The sequence below is a fragment of the Telmatherina bonti genome, assembly GCF_933228915.1.
Source record: "Telmatherina bonti genome assembly, chromosome: 16".
In the NCBI taxonomy this organism is placed as follows: domain Eukaryota; kingdom Metazoa; phylum Chordata; class Actinopteri; order Atheriniformes; family Telmatherinidae; genus Telmatherina; species Telmatherina bonti.
Genome location: NC_136614.1, coordinates 9,657,572 through 9,667,479, shown reverse-complemented (window position 1 = coordinate 9,667,479; position 9,908 = coordinate 9,657,572). Strand labels below are relative to the sequence as shown.

General features: G+C 45.1%; 1 protein-coding gene across 2 annotated transcripts; it reads left to right on the top strand.

Annotated features, from left to right (window-relative positions):
* Positions 1-751: 751 nt before the first annotated feature.
* Positions 752-9,539, top strand: ubr7 (ubiquitin protein ligase E3 component n-recognin 7). Of its 2 annotated transcripts, none has more exons than XM_079255381.1 (12): positions 752-903; positions 1,509-1,638; positions 2,955-3,088; positions 3,267-3,327; positions 3,426-3,521; positions 3,604-3,657; positions 4,947-5,052; positions 5,140-5,210; positions 5,387-5,551; positions 8,886-9,051; positions 9,124-9,185; positions 9,272-9,539. In XM_079255381.1, the coding sequence occupies exons 2-12, from the start codon at positions 1,522-1,524 to the stop codon at positions 9,359-9,361; spliced, it is 1,122 nt and encodes a 373-aa protein (XP_079111507.1). In that variant the 5' UTR covers positions 752-903; positions 1,509-1,521; the 3' UTR covers positions 9,362-9,539. The 2 variants fall into 2 exon arrangements, with proteins under 2 accessions (XP_079111507.1, XP_079111508.1); XM_079255382.1 differs by having other exon boundaries at positions 752-914.
* Positions 9,540-9,908: the final 369 nt, after the last annotated feature.

Genomic DNA, 9,908 nt, shown 5'->3' with positions numbered 1-9,908 from the left:
AGTTTCAATATAAACCTCCGTTTCAGTATGAAAAAAGTTTGATCAAATGGATATTAGTTTTTAGTTTATTTCACAGGTGAAGCTAACAAAAACTTCCCTACTTGGAGGTAGGCTACAACTATTTGGTGGAGTTGAGGGTGTGGAAGCCACACATCTAGATAAAAATGTTATAATACCGCCCTTATCTGCTTGGTTTGGGTCTCTGCATCGCATCTTTGACTTGTTGGAACCGGTTTTCCCAGACATGGGCGGGTCTCGTCCTTAGATATATAACAGTGAGTGTTTTAAAATATGCAATGCAAAGTTTATTGTCCTTTTTTATATTTTAAAGTGGGAACTTATTCAGTAAAAAAAAAAAAAAAAAAAAAAAAAGCATTTTATTGGTGATACACTCTATCAGGGTTTGTGACATTATATGGTAGTAAAGGAGATAAACATGATTATAATAATAATAACAAGAAGAAGAAGAAACTGCGGACTTAACTAACATCTGAAATTAGAGGAGTTTATTATGTGGTGATTTCCGATTTTCTTTTCTACCCCTGAACGCACCGGAGAGTTGGCGCGTTCTTAAAGTTTGTTTATTATTTATCATCGTGTCGTTAAAATGAATAAACTTCTCTTTAAACCGCTGCTGTATGGTTTTTGTCTCATTGATCTGATAGACATGTGATCAATCGACGTAAAACTGATCTAAAACACGGTGACCTTTAACCCCGGGATGCCGCCAAATACGATCTATAGACGTAAACCGGAAGTTGACGTTAGCTGGCTATAGCTAGGTATATTCATAAAGATCGGAGGCGCACGCGGCTTGCGTTGTTTATTATGGACATTTATTGATCAGGCTGTTGGTTCGCGTGCAGCTACATCACACAGCGGAACAATCCGTGTCAGCATCAGGTCTGTGTCGGGTCGGTGAGTTTAATCTGAGCTAGCAGCGTTAGCATTAGCATAGAGCAGAATACGTAGTTAGAATCTGAAGTAAAGATCAATATCTGATGAAAAGATCCAAGATCGATGAACAAATTGATCACTTTTACACGTGCATCAGCCGTGTTTATTTGCGTTTGTTTGTTTGTTTGCTTTGTGGGAAAATAATAGTTAACTTTTATCTATAGACCAGTTCTGATCTCTATGGAAACTGAGTCCGTTTCCATGGTAACGGCAGGTTAACCTCACCTGACTGGCAGGTAATTCTCTGCTGATCCTGGAGCAGCATTGATCAGTGATCACAATGGGCTCACGTGCGCTCAACCTGCGTGACGAAAGAGATAAAAATCAGTGACGACAACAAGCTGTTGACTTTTTGAAGATTTTTCAGGTTTAAGTTTCACCTGAGATCTCAGGTGTGTCCATGTTTATAGTCGCATCAGACGCGTGTCCTTTAGGAACCAGAATCTGTAGATTATCTCTAATAATCCTAAATAATTATGACTTTTATTGCTGATATAAAGAGAACAATGTATTTATTTGTTTGTTTGTTTATTTGTTTGTTTGTTCTTCAGGGAGAAGATAAAGATGTGTGAGGAGCAGACGGTGTCTCTGGTTGATGTTCTGGAGGAAGATGAAGAGTTGGAGGAAGAAGCTTCAGCTGTTCTGGCTGGAAGCGACTCAGATCATTGCTCATACCCTCAGGTACACAGATGGAAACACGCCGTTCTTCTCTTCTCCGCAACGACGGTTTTCTGGCTCCAACACGCCTTGTAGCAACCGATAACGTCGTCAGTTTGACCTTTTTAAATGTAACTAAATCAATAATATAATGATGAAAATAGCCAATGATATGTTTTACCAATAATATAATAAGTAATTATGTTTGCAGATGTTTATTCACATGAAAAAACAAACCATAAAAATGTAATAACTACATCCAAAATTGTAATAATATAGTCATAAGAGTGGTTGTCTCAAAAAAAAATTTTTTTAAATCACAGTTTGCTCATCATAAGCAGGTTTGCTTATTAGTTATTGGATTCATTACATTTGGCATGTACTCACACCTGAATTAGATGAACACATCCTGTTTCAGTTTTTTCGTGGGTGGAGTCTGTTCCTGCAGGTGAGAGGCAGGGACACCCTGGACAGGTCAGCAGTCCATCTCGTGAGAGACAAACAGTGAATTATTCTGGGTGATTTAACGTAACATGAGCTTGCGGTGCAAACCAGCAGCCAACGGCTCACCACCATGCAGCCGTTCCATCAATCCATCAGTTGACTCAGGTGTAGCAACACTGAATAAAAACACAAAGAACAAAAATAGTCTAAATTTAGACATAACATGCACGTTTTTCCGCCATTTGTCATGAAATTATTACATAAAATTTCCACAAAACAATGACGCTGATCAATTTTTCTTGTCATTAGGTTGGATTGATCTTTGAGCTTTTTTCATTTTTTAATGTTTTTTTTTTACATTGTTTTTCCAAAATATCTACATTCCATAATTTTAAAACCCAGAATAGAAATAAAATCGAGCTTCTTGAAAATAAATGTGTAGGAAATGTTGTGGCTGAAATGATGGTATGTCGCTGGGCTGACGGAAGAAACGGCTGATTAGATTGTAAATGTCGGATCCGATCGAGGTTCAGTCGGGAAAAAGCTCGCAGTCACCGACGGGCTCTCAGATCCATCGAATAACCCCGGTTTCAGGCTGGAGAATGCAGCAGGGCTGGATGTTGGGTGGGGTTGCATGACAAATGGGCGTGGTTGGACGTCCAATGGGCGTGGTTAGGGTTTATCTAATCAACATATTAAGTCGGCGGGGTTGGACGTCCACTATCTAGCCCTGCCCCATTCTCCAGGCTGCAGCCAAGACCCTCCAGATCAATCAGCTCAGGCAGGTGGAGGTCCTCCGTAGCCACTAGGTGGCGGTGTCTCCCAGGTGAGGAGTTCAGGAGACGTCTTGCCAGCAACAGCTGTGAATCGATGACATCATGTTTGTTTGTTTTCAGGGCTACGTGAAGCGGCAGGCGCTGTACGCCTGCAACACGTGCACGCCGAAGGGCGGCGAAGCGGCAGGAGTTTGTCTCGCCTGTTCGTACAAATGTCACGAAGGTCACGAACTCTTTGAGCTCTACACCAAAAGGTGATCAATCAGCTGGTCGACACAATCACCGATCGCTGGCGGAGCATTGATTAGTTTTGATGTTCAGATCAAATAATTATCAATTCAATCAGTCTGATTTCATGCAGAAACAACTGATCGATCGACGTGATCAGTTTTAGTTTTACATGTGATCAATATTTTCATCCGGTTTGTGCAGGAACTTCCGCTGCGACTGTGGAAACAAGAAGTTCTCAGATCTGCAGTGTAAACTTCATCCTGTAAGTCCACCTGCAGAACGCCTGGCGTCAGGTAACACCTGTGTGTCGCCTGCACTACACAAACCTCACCTGTGTGTGTGTGTGTGTGTTTCTGGCAGGACAAAGATGATGTCAACAGTCTGAATAAATACAGTCAGAACTTCTTTGGAGTTTACTGCACCTGCAGCCGGCCCTATCCAGACCCAGACGACCAGGTGAGACACACACCTGAATGTCACCTGTCCACCAGGTGTCGATTAAAGCTGCCTGACAGTGATTGGCTGGTTCTGTCTCCAGGTGGAGGATGAGATGATTCAGTGTGTGGTGTGTGAAGACTGGCTGCACGGTCGGGTGAGTCCAGCAACAACAAACAGATGAACACACACCGGGCTGCTCTCTGCCAGGTGTCCATTACACAGGTACATCACCTGTACCTGGGTGTTTACCTGGATTAGGACCTGCATGTTTACCTGGATTAGGACCTGCGTGTTTACCTGGATTAGGACCTGCGTATTTACCTGGATTAGGACCTGTGTGTTTACCTGGATTAGGACCTGTGTGTTTACCTGTATGTGGACCGGTGTGTTTACCTGGATTAGGACCTGCATGTTTACCTGGATTAGGACCTGCGTGTTTACCTGGATTAGGACCTGCGTATTTACCTGGATTAGGACCTGTGTGTTTACCTGGATTAGGACCGGTGTGTTTACCTGTATGTGGACCGGTGTGTTTACCTGGATTAGGACCGGTGTGTTTACCTGTATGTGGACCGGTGTGTTTACCTGTATGTGGACCGGTGTGTTTACCTGTATGTGGACCGGTGTGTTTACCTGGATTAGGACCGGTGTGTTTACCTGTATGTGGACCGGTGTGTTTACCTGGATTAGGACCTGCGTGTTTACTTGGATTAGGACCTGTGTATTTACCTGTATGTGGACCTGTGTGTTTACCTGTATGTGGACCGGTGTGTTTACCTGGATTAGGACCTGTGTTTACCTGGATTAGGACCTGTGTGTTTACCTGGATTAGGACCTGCGTGTTTACTTGGATTAGGACCTGCGTGTTTACTTGGATTAGGACCTGTGTATTTACCTGTATGTGGACCTGTGTGTTTACCTGTATGTGGACCGGTGTGTTTACCTGGATTAGGACCTGTGTGTTTACCTGGATTAGGACCTGTGTGTTTACCTGGATTAGGACCGGTGTGTTTACCTGGATTAGGACCGGTGTGGACCGGTGTGTTTACCTGTATGTGGACCGGTGTGTTTACCTGGATTAGGACCTGTGTGTTTACCTGGATTAGGACCGGTGTGTTTACCTGTATGTGGACCGGTGTGTTTACCTGGATTAGGACCGGTGTGTTTACCTGGATTAGGACCTGCGTGTTTACTTGGATTAGGACCTGCGTGTTTACTTGGATTAGGACCTGTGTATTTACCTGTATGTGGACCTGTGTGTTTACCTGTATGTGGACCGGTGTGTTTACCTGGATTAGGACCTGTGTTTACCTGGATTAGGACCTGTGTGTTTACCTGGATTAGGACCTGTGTGTTTACCTGGATTAGGATCTGCGTGTTTACTTGGATTAGGACCTGTGTGTTTACCTGTATGTGGACCTGTGTGTTTACCTGTGCTTGCAGCATCTGGGCTGTGTGATTCCAGACTGTGTGGAGCTGCAGGAGATGATTTGTGAGTCCTGTATGAACAAACACCTGTTTCTCTGGACCTATGCTGCTCACCTGGCAGGTACACCATCCTTTCATCTAAACCTTTCAGGTAATTGTGTCGCATCTTACATCATTTCCTTCCCTCCGTGATGCACTTCCTGTTTAGTTCCAGGTGCAGTCGCGCAGGTGAAAGAGGAAGCAGAAGAGTCAAAGTCAAACATTGTTAAAGAAGACAAGGTGAGTCACCTGGTTCACCTGGTCTGATGTCATCAAGGTGACTTGATATTTGGTTTCCATGGTTACTCCGTGAGGTGCATCCACTCATCACACTGAAAGCAGAAACATTGGTTAATGCAGCAAAAATACACAACAAAAAGACTGATCACTGTGATTGATAAGTGATTGATTATCAGGTTGATGATGTCAGCGAGCCCAGCTGTAAGCGAAGCCGCGAGGAGGCGGAGTCAAGCTGCAGACTAAAGGAACTGCATGCGATTGGTCTAAAAAGGGTCCAGTCAGGAGCCGTGTTCTGGCCATCAGAGTGGCGATCCAAACTCTGCTCCTGCAACACCTGCCAGGTAACATTCACCTGAGTTTCTATTGGTTGGAGCTTGATGATATAAGCGTGATGTCATGGATTTGTTCACTGTGTCACTCCAAGTCCTTACCTGACTGGTGTACGAGTCTTTACTGGTCTCACCTACAAGTCCTTACCTGACTGGTGTACGAGTCTTTATTGGTCTCACCTACAAGTCCTTACCTGACTGGTGTACGAGTCTTTACTGGTCTCACCTAAACGTTGTTACCTGACTGGTGTACGAGTCTTTACTGGTCTCACCTACAAGTCCTTACCTGACTGGTGTACGAGTCTTTACTGGTCTCACCTACACGTCCTTACCTGACTGGTGTACGAGTCTTTACTGGTCTCACCTACAAGTCCTTACCTGACTGGTGTACGAGTCTTTACTGGTCTCACCTACAAGTCCTTACCTGACTGGTGTACGAGTCTTTAATGGTCTCACCTACAAGTCCTTACCTGACTGGTGTACGAGTCTTTACTGGTCTCACCTACACGTCCTTACCTGACTGGTTTACAAGTCTTTACTGGTCTCACCTACAAGTCCTTACCTGACTGGTGTACGAGTCTTTACTGGTCTCACCTAAACGTCCTTACCTGACTGGTGTACGAGTCTTTACTGGTCTCACCTACACGTCCTTACCTGACTGGTTTACGAGTCTTTACTGGTCTCACCTACAAGTCCTTACCTGACTGGTGTACGAGTCTTTACTGGTCTCACCTACAAGTCCTTACCTGACTGGTGTACGAGTCTTTACTGGTCTCACCTAAACGTCGTTACCTGACTGGTGTACGAGTCTTTACTGGTCTCACCTACAAGTCCTTACCTGACTGGTGTACGAGTCTTTACTGGTCTCACCTACACGTCCTTACCTGACTGGTTTACGAGTCTTTACTGGTCTCACCTACAAGTCCTTACCTGACTGGTGTACGAGTCTTTACTGGTCTCACCTAAACGTCCTTACCTGACTGGTTTACGAGTCTTTACTGGTCTCACCTACAAGTCCTTACCTGACTGGTGTACGAGTCTTTACTGGTCTCACCTACACGTCCTTACCTGACTGGTTTACGAGTCTTTACTGGTCTCACCTACAAGTCCTTACCTGACTGGTGTACGAGTCTTTACTGGTCTCACCTACAAGTCCTTACCTGACTGGTGTACGAGTCTTTACTGGTCTCACCTACAAGTCCTTACCTGACTGGTGTACGAGTCTTTACTGGTCTCACCTACAAGTCCTTACCTGACTGGTGTACGAGTCTTTACTGGTCTCACCTAAACGTCCTTACCTGACTGGTGTACGAGTCTTTACTGGTCTCACCTACAAGTCCTTACCTGACTGGTGTACGAGTCTTTACTGGTCTCACCTACACGTCCTTACCTGACTGGTTTACGAGTCTTTACTGGTCTCACCTACAAGTCCTTACCTGACTGGTGTACGAGTCTTTACTGGTCTCACCTACACGTCCTTACCTGACTGGTTTACGAGTCTTTACTGGTCTCACCTACAAGTCCTTACCTGACTGGTGTACGAGTCTTTACTGGTCTCACCTACAAGTCCTTACCTGACTGGTGTACGAGTCTTTACTGGTCTCACCTACACGTCCTTACCTGACTGGTGTACGAGTCTTTACTGGTCTCACCTACACGTCCTTACCTGACTGGTTTACGAGTCTTTACTGGTCTCACCTACAAGTCCTTACCTGACTGGTTTACGAGTCTTTACTGGTCTCACCTACAAGTCCTTACCTGACTGGTGTACGAGTCTTTACTGGTCTCACCTACACGTCCTTACCTGACTGGTTTACGAGTCTTTACTGGTCTCACCTACAAGTCCTTACCTGACTGGTGTACGAGTCTTTACTGGTCTCACCTACACGTCCTTACCTGACTGGTTTACGAGTCTTTACTGGTCTCACCTACAAGTCCTTACCTGACTGGTGTACGAGTCTTTACTGGTCTCACCTACAAGTCCTTACCTGACTGGTGTACGAGTCTTTACTGGTCTCACCTACACGTCCTTACCTGACTGGTGTACGAGTCTTTACTGGTCTCACCTACACGTCCTTACCTGACTGGTGTACGAGTCTTTACTGGTCTCACCTAAACGTCGTTACCTGACTGGTGTACGAGTCTTTACTGGTCTCACCTACAAGTCCTTACCTGACTGGTGTACGAGTCTTTACTGGTCTCACCTACACGTCCTTACCTGACTGGTTTACGAGTCTTTACTGGTCTCACCTACAAGTCCTTACCTGACTGGTGTACGAGTCTTTACTGGTCTCACCTAAACGTCCTTACCTGACTGGTTTACGAGTCTTTACTGGTCTCACCTACAAGTCCTTACCTGACTGGTGTACGAGTCTTTACTGGTCTCACCTACACGTCCTTACCTGACTGGTTTACGAGTCTTTACTGGTCTCACCTACAAGTCCTTACCTGACTGGTGTACGAGTCTTTACTGGTCTCACCTACAAGTCCTTACCTGACTGGTGTACGAGTCTTTACTGGTCTCACCTACAAGTCCTTACCTGACTGGTGTACGAGTCTTTACTGGTCTCACCTACAAGTCCTTACCTGACTGGTGTACGAGTCTTTACTGGTCTCACCTAAACGTCCTTACCTGACTGGTGTACGAGTCTTTACTGGTCTCACCTACAAGTCCTTACCTGACTGGTGTACGAGTCTTTACTGGTCTCACCTACACGTCCTTACCTGACTGGTTTACGAGTCTTTACTGGTCTCACCTACAAGTCCTTACCTGACTGGTGTACGAGTCTTTACTGGTCTCACCTAAACGTCCTTACCTGACTGGTGTACGAGTCTTTACTGGTCTCACCTACAAGTCCTTACCTGACTGGTGTACGAGTCTTTACTGGTCTCACCTACACGTCCTTACCTGACTGGTTTACGAGTCTTTACTGGTCTCACCTACAAGTCCTTACCTGACTGGTTTACGAGTCTTTACTGGTCTCACCTACACGTCCTTACCTGACTGGTTTACGAGTCTTTACTGGTCTCACCTACAAGTCCTTACCTGACCAACTTATTAGTCTTTACCAGACTGAGATACAAGTCTTTAATTGAACGATTTATGAGTCTTTTGTCTGACTGACCCACAAGTCTTAACCGGACTAATCCTACGAGTCTTACCAGACTGTTCTCCAAGTCTTTACTGGACTGTTCCACGAGTCTTTTGTCTGACTGACCCACAAGTCTTTACCCGACTGACCTACAAGTCTGACTGAACAAGTCACAAAGACTCGTCTTTGATGAAAGTCTGAGTCTTTCAGGAACATTCATGCTGACCACGTTTTATTGGACTCTCCTGTTACAGGAAACTCTGTCCAAAGCGGGTCTGTCCTTCCTGTTGGACGAGTCGGACACCGTCCTCGCGTATGAAAACAAAGGGAAAAACAGTGACCAGAGACAACAGGGACACGATCCGCTGATGTCAGCGCTGGACAACCTGAACCGAGTCCAACAGCTGGAGATCATCCACGGTACCAAACAGACAGAACTACATCTCCCATGATGCCGTGCGGTCCTGTTGACAGCTGATGTGCTTCTTTCAGGCTACAACGACATGAAAACCGAGCTGAAGGACTTCCTGCAGAGATTTGCAACAGAAGGAAAGGTGAGTTTTCGTCTCTGCGTGAGGGGGGGCGGGGCCTCCGTCGGCCTCAGCGTTCTGACAGATGTCACGTGACTGTCCTCCAATAGGTTGTGACTTCAGATGACATCCGGGAATTCTTCGAGCAGCAGAGTCGCAAAAGACGTCGAGTGGACTCGCAACCTTTCCACAGCACCTGATCGGCTCCTGTCCCGGCTCAACCCTCATCCATCCTGTTGACACGGAATGTGTGTTGATCTCCTGGACTCGACTTTAGCATTTTTATGCTCTGCTTATGCATTTCTTTGAGATGTTTTATCATTACTGCATTAATCGTCTCTTTAGTTCCACCTTTGTTTGAAAGACAATAAAACAATCTGAGCAACGTGTCGTCTGTGGTCGTGTTTCACGAAGTCCCAGTGGTTTGTAACGGTGAACGGACTGAACTTATACGGCACATTTCTAATCATGTCGACCACTCAAACGTTTATATGTTACTCCTGCTCTGATATACAAAGTTGTTTTTGTACTGTCACACACATTCATTCCCAGAGAGACATGCTGGGATGTAGCATGAGGTTCACTTTGGCATGTTGTGTGGCGAAGCCGGAAACCGAAGGGTCGGTGTGTTTCCACATATATTCATAGATATATACATATGAGTAAAAAGAACTATATATAGTAAGGGATTAAAATGGTTCCAGTTTACAAGAGAAATAATTTTAGTTGAAGAATGAATCATTTAGA